This window comes from Podarcis muralis, chromosome 16 (assembly GCF_964188315.1).
Source record: "Podarcis muralis chromosome 16, rPodMur119.hap1.1, whole genome shotgun sequence".
Lineage (NCBI taxonomy): Eukaryota > Metazoa > Chordata > Lepidosauria > Squamata > Lacertidae > Podarcis > Podarcis muralis.
In genome coordinates, this window is record NC_135670.1 from 39,111,462 (window position 1) to 39,137,880 (window position 26,419).

The 26,419-nt window shown below is 47.5% G+C and overlaps 2 protein-coding genes across 2 annotated transcripts in view; both read right to left on the reverse strand.

Annotated features, from left to right (window-relative positions):
• Nucleotides 1-293: 293 nt before the first annotated feature.
• Nucleotides 294-22,988, reverse strand: LOC114586347 (anaphase-promoting complex subunit 5). Its single transcript, XM_028709678.2, has 17 exons — nt 22,739-22,988; nt 21,939-22,018; nt 18,830-18,939; nt 17,290-17,485; nt 15,679-15,745; nt 14,998-15,099; nt 13,888-14,078; nt 12,478-12,559; nt 11,527-11,616; nt 10,909-11,090; nt 9,820-9,955; nt 6,826-6,900; nt 5,661-5,782; nt 3,935-4,042; nt 1,987-2,134; nt 1,222-1,384; nt 294-800 (listed from the first exon to the last, which is right to left on the reverse strand). Exons 1-17 carry the CDS (start codon nt 22,940-22,942, stop codon nt 586-588), a joined length of 2,271 nt encoding a protein of 756 aa, XP_028565511.2. The 5' UTR covers nt 22,943-22,988; the 3' UTR covers nt 294-585.
• A 2,811-nt stretch (nt 22,989-25,799) lies between these two features.
• LOC144325892 (uncharacterized) overlaps nt 25,800-26,419 on the reverse strand; it is a 44,213-nt gene continuing 43,593 nt past the window's right edge. Inside the window, exon 11 of the mRNA XM_077920697.1 lies at nt 25,800-26,076. Within this exon, the coding sequence (XP_077776823.1) occupies nt 25,936-26,076 (141 nt within the window). The 3' untranslated portion in view covers nt 25,800-25,935. The remainder of the gene's footprint in view (nt 26,077-26,419) is intronic.

The following is a 26,419-nucleotide window of genomic DNA, read 5'->3' on the forward strand; positions in this document are numbered from 1 at the left end:
TTCTGAGCCAACCACTTCTGTGTTTCCAAACACAGGGGAGGTGGGGAGAAGTCCCACACTTTATGAAGAAATTGCACAATTCGCAAGGAAGTCGCCAATTAGCTGCCCACACAACTAACCTTTTGTGTTCCTAAAGCCTACTTTCCCTACAATGGAGCCACTTGTAAAGCCAAATGCTCAAGTCTCAGCTGCAAGAAGAAGGGGGGCAGGAAATCCCCAAGCAAACCATGAATTGCAGCCAAAGCGAAACATATTTCAGGGCAGACAGAAACATCCTTCTTTGTAGCAAGAAAAAACCCCAAAACCTACAACTTTATTGGTACAGATTTCCAAATGCTGAGGATTGCACAGAACAAGAGACATATAATAATAAACGGAAGGAGGTGGGGGAGAAACTCCAGATGTTTTGGACTACCACCTCATCAGCCCCAACCCAAACATGAGGACAGCACCAGTCTCGGAAAGGCTGCTGCAGAGGAACGGATTAGGAGGCAATCTATTTGAGAGTTCTCTTGCACAAGTCCTGCTGAAGCGGAACGGCGCCGAGCCCTGTTGTTCTGGAGTGAGGCCCTCTGCTCAAAGGGCTCATTTGAAGGCGTTGATCAAGGGGACCCCCCGCGCAGGGAGCTCCTGGTGCAGCTGGCGGAAGAGCATGGCACACTGGTTCCTCTCCTGGGCCTTGCCAAGGCTGTGGAACAGCCTGGCCTGGAGATAAAGGACATCCCGGAGCTGCTCCTTACTGTCCACCTTGGCAAAATAGGTTTTGGCTTCGTTGAGGTTCAGGATAGCTGACTCCAGAGCTGTCAAAAAAGAGCAAAGTTTTCCTTCTGCTGCTTAAACATTTGCCTGTTTGTATCCTAAAATCCATATATTGCCCAGCTGTTAAAAAAACACTCCCCTCCTCAAAGATCAAACAGTGAAATATATTAAAATGCAGTTGATTAAATAGATTATAAAGCCAGCTGCCTATCTGGGCCTTCAGCATTCTGCCTGAACCAAGCCTCCACCAGCCACGCCTCTCCTTGGCCCTGCTCCGTCCCCTTCCCATATCATTTCCCTGGCCGGACTGTGGCCCTGGACGGAGGACGGAGGATGGTGTGTGTACCCAAGGGATGCCCTTGAAGGCCTGTGCCTCTTGGGCTGAGTCCTCCCACCCGCAATATATCGTTCCACTCGCATGCCTATGGAATAGAGATGAGGAGGTGCACGGAGAGTTCTTACCTTCCGCCTTCTTCTGAGGAGGGTAGGAGGCAGCAGAGGCGACCTGGCACTTGGCCACCAGGAAGATGGCGGCTCCTTTGTCCAGCACTGCCCCGTGAGCCAGGATGGGCTCGATCGCCATGTGCAAAATGCTCAGCGCTTGCTCAGGAATGCCAAGGATTAGCTGGAAGGGAAGCGGGAGCCCCCCAATGTCAGGCAGAGATCATCACCTGCTGGTTTAGATTTCGCTTTGCTGAATTAGGTATTGTGTAGAAGTTAAAGAGGGGTTTGGGGAACTTGTGACGCTCCCAGATGTGAGTGGACTACAATTACCACCATCCCCAATGGCTGGCTGCGCTGGCCGGGACTGATGGGATTTGGAGTCCCAACTGCATCTGGAGGGCACTATGTTGGTGAACGGCTGTTTTAGATCCCACATCCCAAGGTCATTCACTAAGCCCAAGTACAGGAGAATTAAATAAATGCCTATTATCCCCCCTTTTGTTATAATTATTATAGATTTATATACATAAAATATATATTTATTTACAGATAAAAATAAGAACCCCTGAAAACAGACAGAGCAATCATTTAAAAACAATTAAACATTGATAGATGTATTAAACTTAGATGCATATGTAAGTTTTACCATTTCTTTTTGTACATTGAATTTTAAACTGCAAGCCTCTTGGGGCAAGGGGCTGTCCCCTTACAGCACACTGACAGAACTGCATAAAGGAGCAGGAAGAACAAAGCAGGTACTGCTTGCACCTGTGCCAAATATACCTGGGAGAAAGCCAAGTTGAGGATGGTTTCAGAGGCCAAGTACTGGAGGCGGTATTCCTGGGACAGAGCCAGTGCCTGGAGCAGGACGGGCAGAGCTATTGTGTGGCACAGAGACCTCCAGTAGAGCTCAGCAATGGACAGGAGGACACTAAGTCATGCAGGAGGGAGCAAGGAAAGAAATACAACAGTGTGCGTAAGTAGAGGAGCGGGGAAACCCAACTCTTAGGAAGCTACTGCCTATCAAGTCAGAGCACTGGTCCCAATTGTCAAGTATGGCAGCAGTGGCTCTCCAGGGTTTCATAGAGCCACAGAATTTTAGAGTTGGAAGGGGCCCAAAGGGTCATCATTATCATAATAATTTATTATTTATACCCTGCCCATCTGGCTAGGTTTCCCCAGCCACTTTGGGCGGCTTCCAACACAATTTTAAATACAGTAATGCACCAAACGTTAAAAGCTTCCCTAAACAGGGCTGCCTTCAGATCTCGTCTAAAAGTCTGGTAGTTGTTGTTCTCTTTGACATCTGGTAGGAGGGCGTTCCACAGGGCGGGTGCCACCACCAAGAAGGCCCTCTGCCGGATTCCCTGTAACTTGACTTCTCACAGTGAGGGAACTGCCAGAAGGCCCTCGACACTGGACCTCAGTGTCCGGGCTGAACAATGGGGGTGGAGACGCTCCTTCAGCTATACTGGACCGAGGCCATTTAGGGCTTTAAAGGTCAGCACCAACACTTTGAATTGTGCTCGGAAACGTACTGGAGTCCAACCCGCTACAATGCAGGAGATGCAGTCAAAGAATCCCCAACAGATGGCCCATCCAACCTCTGCTTAAAAACCTCCAATGAAAGAGAGTCTGCAAATTCCAAGGTAGTCCATTCCACTGTGGAACAGCTGCTACCAGCAGAAAGTTCTTCCTGAGTTGGAGCTTGAAGCCATTGGTTCGGGTCCCACCCTCTGGAGAAGGAGAAAACAAGCCTGCTCCATCCTCCATGTGACAGCCCTTCAGATATCACCTCTCCTCTTCTCCAGGCTAAACATACCCAATTCCCTCAACTGTTCTTCATAAAGCTTAGATTCCAGACCCTTGACCATCCTAGTCAACCTCCTTTACATACCTTCCAGCTTCTCAGCTGGGAACTGGACACAGGACTCCAGGCTGGGTCTGACCAAGACAGGATAGAGTGGTGCTATTAGTTCCCTTGATCTAGACTAGTGCTTCACAAACCTGGGTCCCCAGCCATGTTGGACTGCAACTCCCATCACCCTTGACCACTGGTCCAGCCAGCTAGGGATGATGGGAGTTGTAGTCCAACAACAGCTGGGGACCCACATTTGAGAAGCACTTTCAGAGAGGAGACATACCTATTCCTACCTAGGGGTGCTGGGAACGGAATCCAGGACCTTCTGCCTACAAAGCAGGTGCTTTACTACTGAGCCACAGGCCCTGCCCAGCACTTGAGGCTGGTATTATAGCCCCACCCCTTCTTGCAGGAAATGGAGAGAATAAAACAGAGGAAGCAGTGTGAAAGGAAGCACACTGCAAGATATCTGAAGTGATTTACAACCAGGGGAAAAAAAATAAAAATGCACAAGGATTTTATTCTTATTTTTAAAATAAATATAAAATATAATATAAAGTCCGAAGTGATTTACAAGCAGAGTAAAAACCCCCGATAAAAATAAAAATACACGAGCATGTTTATAATGTAATCAAAATACTGGTGCTGCCCAAATGCCAGGAAAGCAAAACATTATTTGTTAGTGCTGAAATGAGGGCTGCCCTGATAGCAGGTGGGCCTCCCTGGGGAGAGCATTCTGCATGCGGGGAGCTGCTGCAGGAAAGCCCTGTGAGCTTCCCCCAGGCCCACGCAAGAGGCCCAGCAGGACCCCCAGCCTCGCCCCACGGCTGCAGGGCTCTTAGAAGGCCCCCAGGGAAACTCAATGCTTACCTGATCACCATTTCGGTGTTCTTAATTTTCTGGCAGTGAATCAGGAGCTTCTGCAGGAGTTTGTGCGCCTCAGACATTTGATTCTGCGCTTTAAGCAGGATGGCTTTTCTGGAAGACAGAATCCCAGGAGCCCCCAAAATGGAGTCTGAAGCACCTCCAATTTGCAGTGATTTCAAGTGCTCAAAATCAAAGGGATGTCAAAGTGCTTATTTTTGGCTGGATCAAGTGTAAGATTTTATTTACTTGTATCCCACATTTTGGCGCCTTACTGTCACCAGCCACTAAAAACAATAACCAAATAAATAAATTCCTCATGTTCTTTTAAAAATATCTGGGAATTTAAATTTCTGTGGTTTAATTTATGTTTAAAATTTTGTATGTTATTTGTTTTTTATCACAGTAAGCAGCTTTGAGACCTAGATGATGAAAAGCAGGATATAATTTTTCAAAATAAAATACAGACTTCTAACAGTTTAATGCAAAGAATGGATTGCAATGAAGTGTCATTAGTTTCTGATTCAACCCTAATGCAGGGGCTCCAAAACTGTGGCCTGCAAGTTTCATTCAGGTGGCCCATGGTGTGTCCATATTATATATTCATAGTGGTTTTTAATTGCATTTTAATTGCTTCTTTTATTTTTATTTATTTTATTTATTAAATTTATATGCTGCCCTTCATCCAAGGATGAGTTTACAGTATAAAAACGCAAAAATTCATAACATAATAACAAACAAAAAACCCCTCTCCCACCAACGCATCTGAAAGATCACAGAACTCGGCAAGGCAAAAGTCACCTCGTCATGGCAAGTGCCAACTGGCATTGGGCAACAGACTTTTCAGAAAGGGGGAGTTAGAAATTGTTTGCTTTCCCTCTATTTATGGGCTCATGGGTGGCATCCTGCCCTAACCAGAGCATTCACACTGCGGGCCCAGAGCAGCATGGTATGCAGAATGCAGCTTGCTCAGATGCTGCGGGGGGGGGGGGCACGCAGAGGGGCAGGAAGGCCCAGGCCCAATCTCTGGCAGCACCGCCATTTTACAAAGGATTGGGTGGCAAGCGAGGAAAGACTGCCTGAGCTCCAGAAGAGCAGCTGCCAGCCAGAGAAGACAATACTTGGCTAGGGAGACAAATAGTAGAACTTGCTCCATCTAGCTCAGTCATACATACACTGACTGGCAGCAGCTCTCCAGGGTTTCCCACGGGGTCTTGTGCAGCTTCACCTGGAGACGCCAGGGATTGAACCTGGAACCTTCTGCACACAGAGTAGGTGGTCTGCCACAGATCTGTGGCCTTGCCTATAGGGAATAAGGAAGCATCCTAGTTATGTTTCTCTCTCTTCTTAAAAGAAGCAAGTTTTCCCAAGCTCTTAGGGCTGTACGATGGGTGGTGAAACATCCAGGACTGGCAGTCCATGCACTCAACGGCTGAGGGCCAGTGAGGCTTTTCCCAACTCATGCGGTAAAGCATTACTAATGCATGTACAAAATGTCTTGTGTATATTTTTTATTTTTATTTTCTACAGTGGAACAGTGGGAAAAGCTAGCACAAGTAGAAAGAAAGAAAGAAAGAAAGAAAGAAAGAAAGAAAGAAAGAAAGAAAGAGAAAGAAAGAAAGAGGAATACAATGCCTTATCCCACAGGCATTTTAATCCCATGTTAATGCTAATCCCGTTTCAAATGGACATCAGAAGAGGCCCTTGTTCCTGCAGGTTTGTGATCTCTTACCTGTAAACCCCCTCAATGCTATTCAGGGCTGTAATCCCAGCCACCAGGGAGCCAGCAACATGGTACTTGCCATCGTTCATAGCTCTGTCAAACTGGATCTTCTGGTCAAACAGCATCCACAGCTGGACAAGAACATTTCCGGATCAGGTTAAAAAGAAACAGGACAGGAGTCTTACTTACACACACACCTCATAAATATATGACATGCCAACTTCATACAGGTATATATATTACAGAGGTAGTAACATTTCAGGGTCTGCTTTCTTTGGCCTGACACAAATCAAAGGGTGCTGTAGCCAAGATGGCCATGACAGAACCCAGAGGATGGGGTGCTTGCTTTAGCAGAATGGGTCAGGTATTGTTATCCTCCAGGATGCAGTCGTCTGGCGTTACCGGTGTCACGTCCATGCACCCGGAAATCCTTTCCGATATTCCTGGATCAGGCGGCATCTCTTTTTCCAGTTCACTCATCCCTGCAGTCCCCTCCCTGTCCATTTACTGAAGGGAGTCTTTCGTCCAAGTCCTTTGCTTAACCATGTGTTGCGTGGAAAAGGACTTCCTCTTGCCTGCCCTGAATCTCATGCCAATCACCTTCCTTGGAGGACCAAGGAGAGGAGGAGGAGAAAAACTTTTCTTTCTTCACACCATGAATAATGGCATCACTTATCTCTAAACCAGGGCAGAGGAACCTGTGGCTCCTCCAGATGTTGCTGGATTGCACCTCCCACCTTCCCTGAGCGCTGGCCATGCTGGCAGGGGCTGGAGGGAGATGGGAGCCCAACAGCATCAGAGAGGCACCATGTTAGCCTTTTTTCATCAGGTGAGCTGCTCCAGATCCCTGGTCACATTTTGGGTAGGCTTTTACTTTTCACCTTTTCCGTTCGTCTTTCCCCAGCTGTACATTAGCCTTTTTGAGATGTGGGAACCAGAACTATTCTCACTCAAGTCTGCAGAGAGCTTCCTCCAGGTGAAGTATGAGAATTTAAGAGGTTAAGAAGCCCCCCCCCCCCAATTCCTGGACACAGCACTGTTCAGAAATGCTACCCAAAGCAAGCTGAGAGTGCTTCTTCTTCTTCTTCTTCTTCTTCTTCTTCTTCTTCCCTATGTCATAAAAAAGACAAGTCTCTGCTCCCAAGGAGCTTACAGTCCAAACATTGGGCCTCACCTGTGCATGCTGACTGTTGGGAGGAAATCTCTCTTTCAGGTGCTTCAGTATTTCAGAAGCTGCTGTAAAATAGCCCTGACACAAACATACACAGAAAGACAAGACTGAAGTAAATGTTCAAGAAATTGGTTCTCAAAATAGAAACTTGATGTCTATAGGAACTCCAAGAAAAATATAAGATTTGGGGAACAATCCTCCTAAGGCTAAGTGCTTTTAAGTCACATTGATTTCAACAGAAGTGAGAACTCTCTCACTGAAAGAGCCCTAACAGAACTTGCCTTTGACTGGACTCTGTCCTTGACTATTTATTTGATTTCTTTTTTATTTCCTAACCTGCCTTTTTGCCATGGTACACAAAGCAGTTTACAAGAAAAATAGAAAAATAATATAAAGTGCCCCAAAATGAAACAGCCTGAAAATAAATAACTGATTAACACACCATTAAAACAGCAGCCTCTTGTGGATTATCAGCAAATAACTGATTTTAAGAGCAGGTTTGCTGTGTTTTTTCTTTTCATAGTATGGCCTACTTTGTCAGATGCAGAAATGGAAAAATTAAAATAGTTCTACCCAAGCAGGAGCTGTAGAACCTTCTGGGACCAGGGAACTATTCTCCATTAGACTCACTTTTTCAGGGGGAACCCCCAAAGCACATCATGGCTATACTTGGTCAGTCATGGAAAGCTATCAAACATACGACACTTGCATGAGTATCCAACCAGAGAGTTCACTTGACAAGGGGACTCCACAATGGGCAAGTGTCATCAATTGGCTAACGTCAAGGTGGTGGTCTGATGGGAGCTGCTCTTCCCCAGAATGGGAAACCGAGAACCCAGCCACATCTTGGAAGTGGGCACCATCCATTGGTGTCCTGCATGGACTGTGCAACAGCTGAATTGATTGGTGGGTGGGATAGTAGTGCCACAAGGAGAAAAAGCAACCCTACTGGATGAGGTGGGACAGGGGGTGGGGCCTAGGGATGATTGAAAAGGCTTGGAAGTCTGACAGACAAGGGAGGCAAGCAAACATGCTTGCAGCAGATTCAGACGATACCTGAATACAGTGGTACCCCGCAAGACGAACGCCTCGCAAGACGGAAAACCCGCTAGACGAAAGGGTTTTCCGTTTTGGAGGCGCTTCGCAAAACGAATTTCCCTATGGGCTTGCTTCGCAAGACGACAGCCCATAGGGAAATCTCCGGGACAGCAGGGAAGCGCGTCTTCCCCACTGTCCTCGGACCTCCTCCCGCCGCCAGGCTTCGGAAGGCTGCTCCGAAGCCTGGCAGGGGGGCGGAGAGGTTTTTAAAAAACCCCGGGACAGCGGGGGACTTCTCCGCTGTCCGGGGCGATTTTAAAACGCTGCCGTCCCGGGGGAGCAAAGCCTTCCCCCCTCGCCCGCCTTCAGAAGAGGTCCTGGACCTCTTCTGAAGGCGGGCGGGGGGCGAAAGACTTTGCTCCCGCCTGCCTGCCTTCCCGGGAGAGCGGAGAACGCTCCGCTCTCCCCGACGGCTTTTGAAGGCAGGCGGGGGGGGGGGGAGCAAAGACTTTCGCCCCCCGCCCGCCTTCAGAAGAGGTCCTGGACCTCTTCTGAAGGCTGGCGGGGGGCAAAAGTCTTTGTCCCCCCTGCCTGCCTGCCTTTAAAAGCCCTCCCGGGAGAGCGGCTTTTAAAGGCTTTTAAGTGAGAAAAAAGCCCGGGAGAGGGCTTTTAAAGGCAGGCAGGCAGGCAGGGGGGGACAAAGATTTTCGCCCCCCGCCAGCCTTCAGAAGAGGTCCAGGACCTCTTCTGAAGGCGGGCGGGGGGCAAAAGTCTTTGTCCCCCCTGCCTGCCTTCCCAGGGGCTTTTAAATCGCCCCGGACAGCGGAGAAGTCCTCCGCTGTCCGGGGCGATTTTAAAATGCTGCCGTGGGGGGGGGGGAGCAAAGACTTTCGCCCCCCCCAGCCTTCAGAAGAGGTCGGGGGACAGATTGTCCCCGGACCTGGTCTGAAGTCGGTTTCCCTAGGAACGCATTAATTGATTTTCAATGCATTCCTATGGGAAACCGTGCATCGCAAGACGAAAAACTCGCAAGAAGAAAAAACTTGCGGAACGAATTAATTTCGTCTTGCGAGGCACCACTGTATATATTATTAGACATTATCTTAGGGCTACTATATGTCCCGACAACATTTGGGCTCAACAACTTTCGGGGTGTCCTGGTTTTTACTTTTTGAAATATGACAACCCTACATTATCTATGCTTATAGCAGCCCCCATTCACCAAATGGCCCTAGGGTGGATTACAAGGCCATCACAACTAAAATCAAAACAAGATTTTTAGTAAAACTGCAATGCAGTCATACCTCGGGTTACAGACGCTTTGGGTTGCACGATTTCAGGTTGCGCACCACGCCAAACCCAGAAGTACCGGAATGGGTTACTTCCGGGTTTTGGTGCTTGTGCATGCGCAGAAGTGCTAAATCGCGCTTTGCGCATGTGCAGAAGCGCCGAATCGCAACCCGCGCATGCACACAGCGCTGCGGGTTGCGGACGCTGCGGGTTGCGAACATGCTTCACACATGGATCATGTTCGCAACCCAAGCGTCCACTGTATTAAAAACCACAGAATGAAGCAACAACAATATTAACAGAACAGCAAAAGGCTGGTGAAAAAAACTGAGCAGTGAGGAGAAGCCCAGGGGTGACAGATAATTCCTAGGCCTCTGAGGCTTTGGCACATCCTGTCCTCTCTCTTCCAGGAGCTAAAAGCTCTCTCTAGCAGCAAAGGGGTGTCTTTCGAGGGCTAAAGACAGCCAGAGACTTGCTCTCCTAGTTTAAAAGCCGAATTTCTCCAAGGACAGTCTTCCCAGGCCGTCCCAGAGCCTTTTAGAACCAAGGTGCTGCTTCAGGGGAAGAGTGACCTCTCCCTCCAGCCTCCAGGAAGAAAAAGAACTGCCAGTTATAGAGCAGATGACTGCGTGGAACCAGAGCATGCAGTCCCACACACACACCACCCACCTGCTCCGCGTGTAGTTCTGCCAGGTGGCACAGCACCACAGCAAACGATTCGGTGTTGTTCTGCTGCACGCCCACGTTCATGGCCTCCAGGCTGTTCATGCTCAGCAACATCTGGGCCTGTTGGAGGGCCATGGTGCTAAGGCAAGAGGAAGATTTGAGTGCTGAAGGATGATAGCCACAGACCCTGCACCTCGGGCTATGTGCAGAAGCATCTCATGTACTTTGCAGCAAAAAATAAAATAAAATAAAACCCTTTGCCAGCAATTTTTTAAAAAAAATTTATTATTTTTTGCATGTTCCCTTTTTATTTTATTTTTGCAGAGTTTATTTCAGTTCTGCTGGTTGTGGGGATGACAACTTTGTAAGGAGATGAATCCCTGCTTCTGACAGCTGGAGATCCAGCATTCCCTCAAACTGCTGAGGTTTAGTAGGGACAAGTGAGATCTGCAACAGAATGGATGCTCCATCCCACCCACCCAGGCCTAATTAGTCAGCATTCCACTGCCACTAAGCATGCTCAGTTCTTTGGGACTTCCCTGTAGGTTCACGGGATCTTCTTCTGGCAAAGTCAAGTTGTACATATAATGAATACAATAAGTTGGATTGAGCTGTTTTTTTGCTTCTCCCACCTGAAGCTGTTTCCCCCCTGGAGCGTGTGGGCCTGCTGTGCAGCCCTGGAGCAACCTACGGCAAGAGGGAGACATGATGCAACAGGGAGCAGACGAAGCCTCTGGGGCCGCCAACTATATTCACATTTTTGGTACTTCTGCAGCTCATGGGGTTCTGCCAAGCCTGCTGGTCCATCTTTCCTGTGCATGAGTGGTGCCACAATGGTTACATATGCAGCAGCACTCACAGCTTGAATACCGGAAATAGAAGGAATGGTTGGCCACAAGCTTCCAGGGTTTTAGAATTATTATTTTTGCACCCACCCATTTTAGAAACTTTAGTTTTTAGCTGACAGCAGAGATTGTCAGGAAGCCTAAGTCTGTGGCCAACACCACATTCAGCAGCCTTTCCCCATTCCTGCAGAATCAGGGCATGTGGCAGGCAGGCAGGCGCAAGCGGATGGATAAGGGTCTGCTCTACCTGCGACCGTACAGTCTCCAAATGGCCGTCTTCTGGGCAATGCTGATGTCAATGAGTTCGGACAAGCTGTGTTTCCAGTGCAAGAGGTCGGAGTCCTTTAAGGCGCCCATTAGCTTGTTGGCAGTCTTCCCCGCAAAAGCTCTTTGCTGAACCAAGGACTGGATCCCCAGGGAAGCTAAATACTAGGAGAAAGGAACAAAATAAACAAAGTCACAGAATTTGAAAAGGGAAGCAATTAGTCAACGAGAGCCCCAAGCAAACGACAAGGGCCAAGCTCGCAGGGCCAGAGTTTGGAGAAGGGAGGCAGCTCAGCGGCAGAGTGCCTGCAGGAAGTTCCAGGTTTAGTCCCTGGCATCTCCAAGGTGTGTTTGGGGGAGCAACTGGGAACAGGGTGCTTTTGGGTGTGTCACCCCAGTTACAGAACCTTCTCCCAGGGAGGGTTGCAGCTCAGCATCCAATGGATTTTTTAAAAAGGGAAATCTGCTGTGAATGCCCTTTACAGTTGTAAAAACTGCAGTTTTGCTTATTGCTAACAGCCCTTAACACATTTAATCCAAGGGCTGCATAAAATGGTTATAATGACAAAGGAATGGATAAATAAGGGTGGGAGAGACATACCGGCAATCCGAAATAGACGGCTTTCTTCACAGAGTGCTCCAAGAGCACACAGCTGTCCGACCTTTTCTGCTCCAAGATGTACAGCCAGCTCTGGAAAGTGGAGAGTTAAGGGGGGGGGAATGAATGTTGCATAATAGTTTAAATCAGTCTTCCATAACTTGGTACTTCTAGATGCTTAGGAGTACAGTGTGTGCTGGCTGGAGCCGACGGGAGATGTAGTCCAAAACATTAGGAGGACACCAGGTTGGGGAAGGCTGGTCCACAGACACAACAGAGGAGCAGTAGATTCTCCTCTTTTATAGATGCCTGCAAACAGCCTTTCAGGAGTCAAGCATGCCAAAAGTGAGCCTCACATTAAGAATGGATGCCAGTGGACCACAAATCAATGGGACCCACAGAGTTATGGTCATAGGTTTTGACAGTGGTTGATGCTGCTTCTGATGTTTCACAGCTTTAAAGTTTTTATTCTGCCACTGAGGCAGGAATCTTATCTCTCAAATTGGTGCCATTAAAGGGGAAGGAAAACCTATAAAAGCCAAGGCATTTGCCAGTAAAGATTTGAGAACAGAGTTCAAACTCCTACAGGCGTTTAAGCTCCCAGTGCAGTGTTCAAATGGTTAAGGAATACAGATTGAGCAAAAGAATGCTTTTACACAGCCATACTTGTTACGGCCAGAGCCAGCTGGAGGCAAAAAATCAGCTTTTAAAACCTAACAAGTCAATTGTTTTCTTCGTTTCCTTTTTTAAACTAGATGAAACATGGGCTGGATGGAAACAACAGATCACAATTTTAAGCCGTTTAGTAAAACCAGCCAAGATTTTTGTAGACGTGCAGCCTGTCCGAACCTCAGAGTTTATGGCAAATAGGATCAGCATCTGTGAAGGCACCAGTAATGGAAAGGAAGTGAGCAACCGCTCTGTCACACCAGCTGAAAGCTTCCACCATCTTACCAGGCAATGCTGCAGGCAGACGTGGTCATTGGACTCCTGAGCGATCCGGATAGCTTCCTGAAGGGCGAGCTCAGCCTGCTGGCTACAGTCAAAGGAAACACAGAGGTAGCCAAGAGTCTCTTCATGCAGACTCATCCAACAATGAGATGTTACAGGCAGGGAGGTGGAAAAACCCAGGGGTCTGGTAGGAGCAGGGCCTGGAACCGTCAGGGGCCAAAAAGATCATATCCCATTGTTGATTCCCCACCCCTCCCAGTGGACTTCAGGGTTAGCACTAAGTAGAATCTTGATGCTAAGAGCTGGGGGGGGGGGGGAGCACTTCTGATCCACAGTACACTCTGGGACCTTTGCACGGAAATGCAACCACAGTGCAAGGGGTCAGCTCCGGAAGGCAGAAGCAGGAGTGGTAGCAACAGAAGCTGGGAAAATAGGCCAAGGGACCGGCTGGATATGTCTGTGTGGAGATCAGCATCAAGAGAGAGAAGACAATCCCTCTTCCCCCACTGGCAGGCTAAGGTCCCCCCTTCTCCCTCCTTGGCTCATTGAAAAAGTAGCTGGCTCTCAAGTCTTGCTGGGGGCTCAGGGGGTGAGTTGTGCATCGTGTTTTAGAGAAACGTTCAGTCTCAGTTGACTCATTTTCAGCACAGCAAAGAAAAGAACAAGTGAGCAAGATAACCACTTCATTTGTGTTAAAAACGTTTCATCCATTACTGGAATGACAAAGTTCAGGAAACATCCTTAATCAGAGCAATCCCATCAGTTGCTGTTTATTTGTATAACCACATTTCATATCAATTTTTTTAATATTACTGAATGAAACTCAGTGAGTCTGGGTTGTATCCAGCTAGGCCATGCTCACTGTGGACCCACAGAAATCAAAGGAGTCAAGTCAAAGTCTATTCATTCAATGGGCCCACTCAAAGGCTGACTTCACTGAACAAATCATGTTACTCATGTTTCCCTCCATTAAAATGATGGTGATGATTTTCTTTCCAATTTCCTATTACTATTTTATTCTTTACCATCATCTTATCACTACAATTTTTAGTTTATTTTGTTTTATTTGTTTGCAGTTACCATTACCGCTAAGGAAGGGAACTATAAGAGCTTACCATACTGCATACCTGACCTCCCTGGAACCCCCTAGTGCAAACATCCTTACCTTCTGAAGGTGGCATGCTGAGAGGGCCTTCTTCTCCTCCCCCAAAAAGGCAGAGAGCTTTTAAGTGCTCCGCCTTGCTTACCAGGCAAGTGCCGCTCAGCAAAGGGGCTCTGGGATGCCCTCGCGAGATCTTGTGGGACCATCTTGAGTTCACATGAGATCTCTCAGAGGGAAAGCAGCAATGTGGCAGATGGGGGGAGAAGATCTCATGCCAATTTGTGCAGCAGGAGGAACACAAAGCAACTCACTAGTGACCAAAGCGGCAGTGCAGCGCAGCCAAGTTGAGAGCTGCGTATCTCAGGCTCCGCCCGCAGCCTTCATCGCCGTTGCTTTTGCTTTCTGCGCCGGTGAGAATCAAGCGGTCAAAGTAGTGAAGGAGACTGTGTGTTGAACTGAAGACATCTTGGACCCGAAGGCCGTTCAAGTAGCTTAAATAATGCTGGAAGTGAAAACAGCAGCAAACAACAGCTTGCGAGTGATCAGAGGCAACTGCAATGGCCACATTGAACACAGATTTAGCACACAGTAATTTGGGACGCGGGTGGCGCTGTGGGTAAAACCTCAGTGCCTAGGACTTGCTGATCGCAAGGTCGGTGGTTCAAATCCCCGCGGCGGGGTGGGCTCCTGTCATTTGGTCCCAGCTCCTGCCCACCTAGCAGTTCGAAAGCACCCCTAAGTGCAAGTAGATAAATAGGTACCGCTTTATAGCGGGAAAGTAAACGGCGTTTCCGTGTGCAGCGCTGGTGCTGGCTCACCAGATGCCACTTAGTCACGCTGGCCACGTGACCCAGAAGTGTCTCCGGACAGCGCTGGCTCCCGGCCTCTTGAGCGAGATGAGCGCGCAACCCTAGAGTCGGACACGACTGGCCCGTACGGGCAGGGGTACCTTTACCTAATTTGGTGAAAGGTTGCGAGGTCACCCAATGATAAATCTAGGGACCATGAGGCCAAGAATCTGGTGGGCTAATTTCAAAGCACAGTACTTTCCACTTTCACTGCGGTCCCCAACCACGTGCTCCTCTTTTTCCTGCCCATTCCCCCTTTCTCCATTTCCCACCCCCTCCTTCTTTCAGCATTCTGTACCAATTCCCATTGCTTTCCCAGGTGCCCTACCTTTCCCAGCTTCTAATTTGTTGACACATTCTTCTTTTCTGTATGCCCTCCTTTAGAAACAAGGCACCTCAACCAACGACAGCTCTGCTGCCTGACCTGCCCAGGACATACTAGCTCAGCCAATGATGGTCAGAGATGTCACTAAAACTGTTACCAGTGCTACCAACACCAAACTGCTGAGTGTGCTACAGTACAGATTACACCAGACTGCCTAGGTGGGGGGGGACGGACCAAACCAAACTTACCGCTTCAGCAAAATCTGGGTTAAATTTTAACAAGCTGTTCAACTCCTTTTGCAAAGATGCTGGAGAGAGAGCTTTGGTCTCATCATTTTTCAATAAAGATGCCTGGAATTAAATTAAAAACCTGTCACTTGAGCAAGCAGACAAAGACAAGCATGAATTTGCTGGGATTAAAAACCATTTAATTTTATTATCACCACAGCAACAGAATCCCTTCCATATCAGGAAGAAAAAGGTGGTTGACAGCATGTTTACAAATTGCCATGGAGAGATTTAGCCAAAGCTTCGTTAGGCTACACTCAAAAGAGAGGCTCTTGCTAATTTGATTACGAGAGATGAAAAGCGGGCTTAAGGGATTCAGGCAAGAATGGCTCTCAAACATACCTTTCATTCTAGCATCCAGATGTCAATGCAACTGAACTCAAAGGCTGGGATCCAAAGCCCTTTGAAATTTTCAATCACATCAACAATATATTTTACTTTAAAAACCATTTCAGAACTCCAACAGAGTGAATAGGTATTAAGGTGTGAGGAAACAGGACAGACCTCACATGGCATTTTAAAGACACTAAGAATGGAGCACGTCTGGGGATAACCAGGTGCCACCATGGAAAAGCCCCCCTCCCCAGAAGCCACACCTTTAGCTCACCCGATTGGCAGGTTTAAGAATAACTATTAATTTACCTGTTGAGAGAGGAAGTATTCTGCTTGCTTCTGTGACAGCGGGCCATTGCAAGATATTTCTTCCTCCCTTGAGACAGAGCAAAAGACCCACTGTGAAATTCCTTCAGAATTCTAGGCCTGATAATAATTACAAGACCACCTTACCCCAAGACTGCCAAAGAGGCTGAAATAGCTTTTCTATATGCTCAGCCTACTGAATCATAAATGAAGAAGTCCTGGGGGGTCAAACACTACTTCTGGCCTGAACCACTCACTCATTTTCAGCCCCTCATTTGCAATATGGGTGTAATATCGACAACCTCCATGTCTTCCCAGGGTTGTTGTAAAAAAGATTGAGATAATGTGTCTTAAGGAGTGGGGGGAGGTGGAAAATGAGCTCAGAGATACAGCACGTTTTGCATGAGGAAGATCCTAGATTCAGTTCCTGGCATTTTCTGTTAGAAGGATCTAGTCACAGATGATGGGAGAGACCTTTTCTCAAGATTCTGGATGGATTTGCTGTGCCAATTAATGGTTCCTCATTATCTTGGGGAAAAGGGACAAGTGAGGTGAGGCAGGGTTCTGTCCTGGGCCTGTTGCTGTCCAATATCCTTATAAACGACTTGGAGGAAGGAATTGAAGGGAAGCTCATCAAATGTGCAGATAACACAAAGCTGGGAGGGGTAGCTAATGCCACAGAAGACAGAACTGGGATTCAAGATGGCCTTAACAGATTGGAGAACTCGGCCCAAACTAACAAAATGCATTTCAATTGGGACAAATGTAAGGTTCTGGAAGAACCAGCTGCACAAATATAAGATGGGCGATATCTGGCCTACCAGTAGTACCTGTGAAAAGGACCTAGGAATCTTAGTAGACCACAAGCTTCACATGAGTCAACAGTGTGATGCAGCAGCAAAAAGGGCTAATGCTCTTCTAGGCTGCATTAACTGAAGTCAAGTCTAATGTTCTAATCAAGGGAAATTATAGTCCTGCTCTATTTTCCCTTGGTCAGACCACAGCTGGAGTACTGTGTCCAGTTCTGGGCGCCACAATTTAAGAAGAATAGGGACAAGCTACAATATGTGCAGAGGAGCAACCAAGGTGATCAAGGGTCTGGAAACCAAGCCTAATGAGGAACAGTTGAAGGAATTGGGTATGTTTAGTCTAAGTGTGAGATGAGATATGATAGCCATCTTCAAATATCTAAAGGGCTATCACATGGAGGAGCAGCAAGCTTGTTTTCTTCTGCTCTGGAGGCTACGGCCCGAACAAGTTACAAGAAAGAACATTCCAACTAAACACCAGGAAGAACTTTCTGACAGTAAGAGCTGTTTGACAGTGGAACAGACTCCCATGAGAGGTGGTGGACTCTCATTCCTTGGAGATTTGAAAGCAGGGATTGGATGGCCATTTGTCATGTATGATTTAGTTGAAATTCCTGCACTGCAGGGGGTTGGACTAGATGACCCTCAGAATCCCTTTCAGCTCTACAGTCCTATGATTCATGTGGCTGTGCTGGCAGCAGCTGATGAGAACTGGGAGGACACCAAGCTGACAAAAGCTGCTGGAAGGGTTTATTTATCAAAGCAGGGCAGAGACAAGTTTTAGAAACAAATCTTAGAAGCTTACCTGAGAGGCCCATCAAATTCATCTTTCTCCATCTTCCCTTCCAGCTCCCCACAGTGGGTCAGCTCCATCTCAGTCTCGTCTCCTCCGCTTGTCTTCTCATCATTTTGGAAGTACTGCTGAAGAGCCGTGTAAAGCTTGTACACTTGGCTGAATGAGAGCTTGTTGTACGCCAGGATCATGTGGCGCAGGAACAAGCCTACAGAGAGAGGGGGGAGGGATCTGTTTCTTGGAATGTACACGAGTGTACAGTGGTACCTCCACACCTTTAAACTCTATAAGCAAGGCAAAAAACTCGCTAGACGAAAGGGTTTTTTGTTTTTTGAGCTGCTTCGCAAGATTTTCCCTATGGGCTTGCTTCGCAAGACGGAAACGTCTTGCAAGTTTGTTTCCTTTTTCTTAACACCGTTAATACAGTTGCGACTTGACTTCGAGGAGCAACTCATAGCACGCGGTGTGGTAGCCTTTTTTGAGGTTTTTGAAGACTTTGGTGATTTTTGAAGCTTTTCCAAAACTTTCCCGACACCGTGCTTCGCAAGACGAAAAAAATCGCAAGACGAGAAAACTCACGGAACGAATTACTTTCGTCTTGCGAGGCAACACTGTATTAAGATGTCTTGATCTCCATCAAATCCTGCAGTACCCACTCACACCACTATGGGGAGCCAGTCCTTATAACCAAGATAAGCGTACTCCACGCTAAAAAATTTTTAATCACATGCCCAAATAAACTCTAATTTTGCACTCTGGATGCATGATGCAACTTAAGCAAAGCAAATCCACCTTGTTTTGCATAGCTTGTTCTGGTCATGAATAGTGGTTAGGAGCTCGGTGGCTCACTGAACATGCAACTCCAATCACTAGAAACCATATTCAACCATACCATTGGCTTCTGAGATTTTAACTAACATTTCCCATCCAATTTCTGTATATCTTCACAGGCGTAAGGATCAGAAACCAGTACAGACTCAACTCATAGAGAACTGAATTCTTTGCTCTCCAGTTTTCCTTTACTCCCACAGACTTTCAGCAAATGTATAAACCCACCCATTCCTTTCTGACCTCTCTGCTAGCCACGCCTTTTATAGAGGAGTTTCCCTAAGACAGTAAAGAATTCTCAGACCTCCTCATCTCAAACCAAAAGGTTTCTTTTTCCTCTTTCTCCCTCACACAGTTTCCTCCATGGTCTCCACTAGTGAAAACATAAGTGAAAGGCTGCTTCTCACCTGACAAAAATTGGCACACTGAAGTCACTAATCAAAACCATGTTTTGTGCAACGCACAGGTATTGGGAAACTGCAGCCTGCTGGAGTTTTAAAAACCTTATCAGTGCAAAATATCATCAGCTGTGATAAGCTACACATACGACTCTTTGTAATGTTAGAAACAGCTTTATCTTGAAAATAGGAGGAAAGTGAGAGAAGCCCTGCTTTCTTTTCCCTGCCCAGGAAGAAGAGGTGAGCATTGTGGACCCAGGACTCTGGCAGCCCCTAAGGATAGAGAGAGGCTCTCCAAGGTTTTTATATAATAAATGATACAGTACCTACAACGCTGGTTTTGTGAACTTCTGGCTCTGTTCCACTGAATGCCTCCGAAAGATCATCAAAGAATTGTTCCATATCTTTCAACTCCCCTCCTGCCATTAGCTTTATTCTGCAAGTGATACCACCACACAGAGAGTCAGATCATGTCCATCCAGCCCAGTTCTGCCTACTCACATTGGCTGAAGCTCTCCAGGAGTCTCAGGCACAGGTCCTTCCCATCACTTGCTACCTGATCATCTCAACTGGAGATGTCCTGGACTGAACCTGGGACCTCCTGCATGCAAACCATATGATAGTCCACCAAGCTATTGTCCTCTCCCCAAAGAATAATGTGGGGAAAGGGGCAGGGGGCAGCATTCATTTAGAAAGTGGCATTAAAATTAGATCAATCTGGAATTTCATTATTATTATTATTATTTTAAGAATTATGTGCCAAAGAACAGAGCCAGAAACAGACTCGGTTAAAAACAACCAGCTCAGCAATCTGTATAATTTTCTGTGTATACAGAGCACTTTGACGAGGATACTAAAATACTAGAAATGGCACTATTACATCATGCTACGCTGTTAGTTTTTTTAATATTTATAGGTAGACATGTTCTCCACACCTTTAAACTCTATAAGCAAGCATTTGCAAAGAGAGCTTTAGGGTGTTTTTTTTAAAAAGTTTCAAATAAATGACTTAAAAAAAAACAAAACTAGATGTTATACGAATCTGTAGCCAGGATCCAAAGGACTACATAATTAACTCTATTATTAGAACTTTGTAAACAGTATTCTGTAAGTGACTTCCAAAGAAATTTGTGATATGACATGAGGGCAGTGATGTCTGTTTTCCCAAGACCATCCCACAGACCATGTGCCTACCAGGACCCTCAGAGTAGCTATTTAGCTCCTCAACAATATGTCATTTTATCCCATCAGTTGCCAAAATAAATTTTATAAGTCAATGTTCCAATCCTTATTTTCATTTGCCCAAGGGGAGATCATTCTGGGGGAGGGAGATTTCAGCTGGAACATATGTGGTGTGACTCCCCTCCCATAAGGCTTGTCTATAAAGGTTATACAAAGTCCTATATAAACAAATGTAACTGCTTCAAATTTTTAAAGAACAGGATATAAGCAAAATCTGGAGTGAGCTAAACCCATAGGTAAAGGAAAAGGGACCCCTGACCATTAGGTCCAGTTGCGGACGACTCTGGGGTTGTGGCGCTCATCTCGCTTTATTGGCCGAGGGAGCTGGTGTCCAGCTTCCGGGTCATGTGGCCAGCATGACTAAGCCACTTCTGGCGAACCAGAGCACGGAAACGCCGTTTACCTTCCTGCTTAATTATCTACTTGCACTTTGTGCTTTCGAGTTCTAAATTCCAAGTGCCTATTCTGATGTAGCCAAAGCAGTACCATTCTTGCGTTAATTAATATTTACTGTTGTGTATTAATGGCCTTCTAAAAATGTCCCAGTTCAATGTAGAAAATATAATAAAAAACAGTTAAAAACAACAGATTACAGTGGACGCTCGGGTTGCAAACGTGATCCGTGCGGGATGCACGTTCGCAACCCACAGGGTTTGCAACCCGCAGTGGTGCGTCTGTGCACGCGCTGGTTGCGATTCAGCGCTTCTGCACATGTGCGACCCCTGAAACCCAGATGTAACCTGTTCCAATACTTCCGGGTTTCAGCGGGTCCGTAACTCGAAAAAACACAACCTGAAGCGTCTGTAACCCGAGGCATGACTGTACTTTAAATACAATACAAAATTAATAGATATGGCAGAGACCTATTCATTCAAGTGGGACAGCCTGAGAAAGTGGAGGGCTGTCAGGGCTTGCCAGGTGTTTTTGGCCCTTGGCCCTTTAAGTAGGCCTCACTCCACACCTACAGGCAATGGCTCCTGAGGAGACCACAACTGGACATTGTCTGGAGACTCCAGCAGTGGGAGGAGGTAGGAGCACTTTCCATTAGCTGTCTGGTGGAAGAGAGGGAACCCTATTGCTGTGCCTTACGCAGAATGAAGGTGGGGGGGTATAAAAAGCCTTAGGGAGAGGGATGAACATCCAGAGGAGGGAATAGGCTGGAAGCCTAAACAAGGCGCGTCTACAGAGATTGGATATGGTTCTTGCTTCCCCACTGGAAGCTTTCTTCAGGCTGGGCCTAGACAGATTCCCCACCCCCCACCCCCGGCCGCCAAACACCTGGAGAAGCATAGAAGCCCTCAATTTCAGCCTGCCAAGAGTATTGCAGCAGAATAAACCTGCCCCCTGTTGGAGGAGAGCCTCCCCTGGAACCCTTAGGCAGCTGTAAGATCTGACTTGCTGGGATTTAGGACTGACTCCTGAACGAAATGAACTAGAAAAGGGAGAGGGAGACTTGGACACTCTGAAGAAAGAACTACAGTGGTACCTCGGGTTATGAACTTAATTCGTTCCGGAGGTCCAGTCTTAACCTGAAACCATTCTTAACATGAGGCGCACTTTCGCTAATGGGGCTTCCTGCTGTTCTCATCCTGGGGCAAAGTTTGCAATCCAAGGTACTACTTCCGGGTCAGCAGAGTTTGTAATCCTAAGTGTTTGTAACCCGAGGTACCACTGTACACTCAGCAGACCCCTGGAAGAAGAGGCATCATCAAGCTTGGGGAAACCCCTCACACCCATGGTTTGCAGAAGTACACCTGCACATGATGGGGGATGGGAGGGGGGGAACCCAAAGGTGGGGGGGGACTAAAAAGCAGTCCAATGAGGTTTGAGCATGCTGAGTGGCCATGCAATATTGACTCTTAAGGGCAGGGAGAGAGGGAAAAACAGGAAAACTGGGCTGGGGAATTGATAGAATAGAGTTTCCTGGAAAATGGCTTTGTTGGCTTACTGCATATTGAACCAGAACATTCTGCACTGTCCTTTGGTTTGCCCACTTGTTTAAGCAGCCACATTACTCTGTTTCAGGTTACTTAGACAATGCAAACTTTAGATCAAAAGTCACTAAACCTACTACTACGTCAATTTATCATGTCCTTAACTACATACTTGTTTAATTCTGCTTGAAAAGTATTCAGGGTTAAGATTAAGAACTCTCATCTCAATTATGCTTATGGAAAGAACAAATGAACTTACCTTATTTGAACAGAACTTGCTAAGTGAGGGCAGCATTCTTCAATAGCTTTAATCAAGCGAGACAGTGTCATATCAGGCCCCTAAATAAAGCACATGGAGAAACACGAAATAGTTAACAGCATTTTCTAGATGAATACAAAAGTAAACTGTACCAGCCCCAACATCTATAGCCATCTTTACTACTACAGGAAAGAATGTGCCCAACTTTGATTGCTGCACTTGCACTACAAGAATTCCCAGGCTGGGTAATGAAGGAAAGAAAAATCACGAATAGCTCCCTATGCATCCAAAGAATCCTACTGAAACTCCGCCTTCCTTGCAGCTATGAAGGTGCAGCAGCCCTGTCTTCTTCACCTGGTCACTCTGGCACCGCCATCAAAGGCAGTCCTACTCCCAATGCCCATTCACTGTATCTCCAGTGAAGAGGGGCCAGGAAACAGAAGAACAGAAGAGCGCTGTCAGAGCTAAACAAAGGAAAACCCCGACACCTCCAGTTAAACGTAACCTTCCTCACAGTGGTGTTGTGAGGGAGAGAGAACCATGCACACCACCTTGAGCTCCTTGGAGGATGAAGGTGGCATATCAATGCACACAAACAAATAACAAACCACAAGCTTTCGCCGACGACAGTCCGCACGGGCATGAATCTGATGCCCCCGTGTATGTAGGTGTGTGTTGGATAATAAGCGGCGAGGAGAGAGAGGAACGAGGTGCATGAGGGACAGAGCTGAACCCGCGCCCGGCAGCGTGGCCACTGGCCCAAGTGCTGCCCCGGCCGGCCGCCCGCTTCCCTGCCCCACCTGCAGCAGAGGCAGCAGCAGCCGGTTGAGGCGCCGCCTCTCGAGCAGGCTGAGGTGCGGCCCGGCCCGGCCCAGCTCGCCGATCAGCACCAGCAGCGCCATCTTGTACGGAGTGACCCAGTCCTTGATGCCGAAGACGTTGGCGTGCACCACCCCGTTGGTCATCATGGGGTTGAAGTACAGGCTCTCGTGCACGCTGGCCATGGCGCCGCTCCCGGATCAGCGGCGGACAGAGAACAGCGACGCACGCACGGGCAGCGCTGCGCAAACGCCGCCGTCACCCCGGCAACCGCGCCCAGGAGCCCTCGCGCGCTCCACTTCGGAGCCAATCAGAGCGCGGCTCCAGTACGGCGTACTTCAGGGTTGAAGTGGAAACGCGGGGCTCGAAGTGAAAGGTTCCGCGTTGGTTTGGTTCCATGTCAGGGGGAAAAGGTAGGGTATGTAAATAAATATAAAACTATAGCAGGGCTGTTCTGGCTTGGTCATTTACACAGAACGGAAGAGGTAGCCGCTAGGCAAACCAACTTTGTTGTCCTTTAGTCGTTTAGTCACGTCCGCCTCTTCGTGACCCCCTGGACCAGAGCACGCCAGGCACTTCTGTCTTCCACTGCCTCCCGCAGCTTGGTCAGACTCATGCTGGTAGCTTTGAGAACACTATCCAACCATCTCGTCCTCTGTCGTCCCCTTCTCCTTGTGCCCTCCATCTTTCCCAACATCAGGGTCTTTTCCAGGGAGTCTTCTCTTCACATGAGGTGGCCAAAGTACTGGAGCCTCAGCTTCAGGATCTGTCCTTCCAGTGAGCACTCAGTGCTGATTTCCTCCAGAATGGAGAGGTTTGATCTTCTTGCAGTCCATGGGACTCTCAAGAGTCTCCTCCAGCACCAAGGCAAACCAACAACGCATTTCAAATATGTCTACAAACATGACACGAAGTTTGGCAACAGCGACTCTGCCTGTGCTACTCTCTTGCAGACGACAGCAATGCCTGGAGACAGGCGGTCAAGTTGTGTATCCACGGCAGTGACCAAAGGAGGAATGACCGCTGGGAGGAGCGCAGTGAAGAAGAAATGCCATGCTGCATCAGCACCAGCACAACCAGATACCTTCATCTGCCCAGCTAAGGTTGCCACCCGTCTTATATAATACAGGACTGCCCTGTATTTCAGTGTAAAATTCTAGGTCCTGTATTGAATCAATATAGGTCCTGTGTTGAATCAGTACAGGACAATTTGTCCTGTATGTCTGCTCTGCTGTGAGCGCTCTCTCTCTCTCTGCCCTAACTTGGGGGAGAGAGAGGACCTGAAATACAGAACAAAACTGTATCAATACAGGACATAGCATTTTACACTGAAATACATTGAAGCAGAGAAGGGAATTCTGGATACTGACACCCCGCCCCCATGCCGCTTCTGTTGGAAAGGGGGCGTGGCTTAAACAGTCTTGTTGTCCCACCCCTTCCCATTGTGCCCCGCCCCTTTCCCTGCAAGGGTTCAGGTGAGTGCAAAACGCCTTGGGGTGCAGCAGGCATTTTGGGCTGGGGGCTGGGGGAGGATGAAATGCCAGGGGGAGGCAATGGAGGGGGAGATAGCAGGCAGGGAAGCTGCTGGGCAGAGAACCCCCCCCCCCAAAATGAAGGGAGGTGGGTGGGTACCCATTTCGAGTATTCCTAATAGCACTACAGAAATACAAATATTTCCTCAATTTCAGCTGAATTGCCTGCATTCCAGGGGGGTTGGACAACCTATTTCTTAATTGGGTTCGGTGCTTTTGTAACTGGATTTGTAATGCCTTTTAGTCAAATACAAAAAATAAATGATTGATTGATTGATGAAAAAGTGCTTTTTGGCTGCATAACATGTTTCGTTTCCTGTTGAGTGTGTTCCATTTGTAAATTGAGTCCCCTGCTGCTATGGGAAAGCACGTCTTGGTTTAAGAACGCTTTGGTTTAAGAATGGACCTCCGGAACAGATTAACTTCGAAAACCAAGGTACAACTGTATATTGAAATAAGTGTGTTGAATCAAAAGTCTTAACAAAAGATCTTTAAACAATGAAAAGGCAACAATCATTTCATCTCCTACACCCTTTATTTTACACGACTGTAAATTGTAAAAAATAAATAATGGGTGTTTGCTATTTAGATCAATCCGTATAGCTCACTGAGTAGAGCACGAGACCCTTAATCTCAGGGCCGTCCTTTGAGCCCCACGTAGAGCAAAAGATTCCTGCAGGGGCTGGACTTGAAGACCCTTGTGGTCCCGTCTAACTCTTCCATGATTCTGTAATCTAAGGGCATTGCTTTCAAGTGAAATCATTCTCTGCGCACTCAAACACAGTTCAAACACATTCAAAGGTTTTAATAAAAAGTAATCTTTATTAAATAGTTTTCCAGATGAAATACATTGTTTCCGAGAGATTTGCATGGGGAAATCTTTTCGATTCCTCAAGAATAAGGAGCAGTGGGGTGAGGGAGGCCAGGGCCACATCCACACCATTTCATGTGCTATGAAGCCGCTTTAAACACTCATGGCTTCTTCCCCCAAAGAATCTGGGAGCTATAGTTTGAAAAGGGTGCAGAGAGTTGTTAGGAGACCCCCTGTTCCCCTCCAAGAGCTACAATTCCTAGCGTTCCCTGGCAAAAAGGGAACTCTACCCCTACCCCTGACGCTAACCCTAACTCTAACCCTAAAGCTAGCTTTAACTAGAGCTACAATTCCCAGAGTTCCCTGACAAGAAGGGAACCCTACCCCTACCCCTACCCCTACCCCTAACTCTAACGCTAACACTAACCCTTAACCCGAGCTACATTTCCCAGAGTTCCCTGACAAGAAGGGAACCCTAACCCTACCCCATAACTCTTAACTAGAGCTACAATTCCCAGAGTTCCCTGACAAGAAGGGAACCCTAACCCTAACCAACACTACCCCAACTCAACCCTACCCCTATCCAACTCCTAACCCTAAGTCTAAGCCTAAGCCTAAGCCGCCTAACAACTCTCTGTCCCCTTAACCACCTACAGTTCCCAGAATCCCTGAGGGGAAGCCATTCCTGTTCAAAGCGTCTTCATAGCACTTCCAATGGACGGTGCGCCTAATGTGGCCTAATGTTTCCTCCCTCTTTTTCTTCTCTCTCCCCACTGTCCCATCACTTGCAATGCAGCAGGTGTCCGCCTGCAGTCTTCCTTCAAAGGTCCTTCTCTCAGGTACGGCCATGGCCTTGTCCTTTGTTCGCTGCCAGTATTTCACGTTCATTTCTCCCATGTAAATAGGGACGTCCTGCGCTTCTCTTCATGACTTTGATGGCTGGACTTGGGGGAAACCTCACCGGCTCCGGACATCCCTGTAAGGCAAAGGAAAAGAGGTGAGTGGGATGGCCCCCATCCAACAGCGTCCCCCCACACTCCTCCTCTGTTTGGCTGCCTGTTAACAAACAAGGCTTCCAAACCACTTTGCATCCATCTCAGCCAGCGTAGCCTCACGGCATCCACTAGCCTGAACGCAAACTCTTCCAATCACCACCCACCAGCTGCAGCCTCGCCAGGTCCATTGCCAGGCATCAACCAGCTTCAGAGCTGAATATCCGTCACCTTCAGGTAGCAATCCCACCAGCAAGTAAACTTTGTACTTGCCTTCTCCTTGCTCCACAGCATCCCAGCACCAGGCGATTGCCTCCTTCCGCTTGT

Excerpts from the sequence above, each read along its gene's own strand:
- LOC114586347 (XM_028709678.2), bottom strand. The coding sequence starts at position 22,942 with ATGGCCAGCGTGCACGAGAGCCTGTACTTCAACCCCATGATGACCAAC. Across the intron at positions 22,019-22,738 it reads TGCTGCTGCCTCTGCTGCAG|GGGCCTGATATGACACTGTC; the intron begins GTGGGGCAGGGA and ends TGCTTTATTTAG. Across the intron at positions 6,901-9,819 it reads CAGAACTACACGCGGAGCAG|GGCTATTTTACAGCAGCTTC; the intron begins GTGGGTGGTGTG and ends TGTTTGTGTCAG.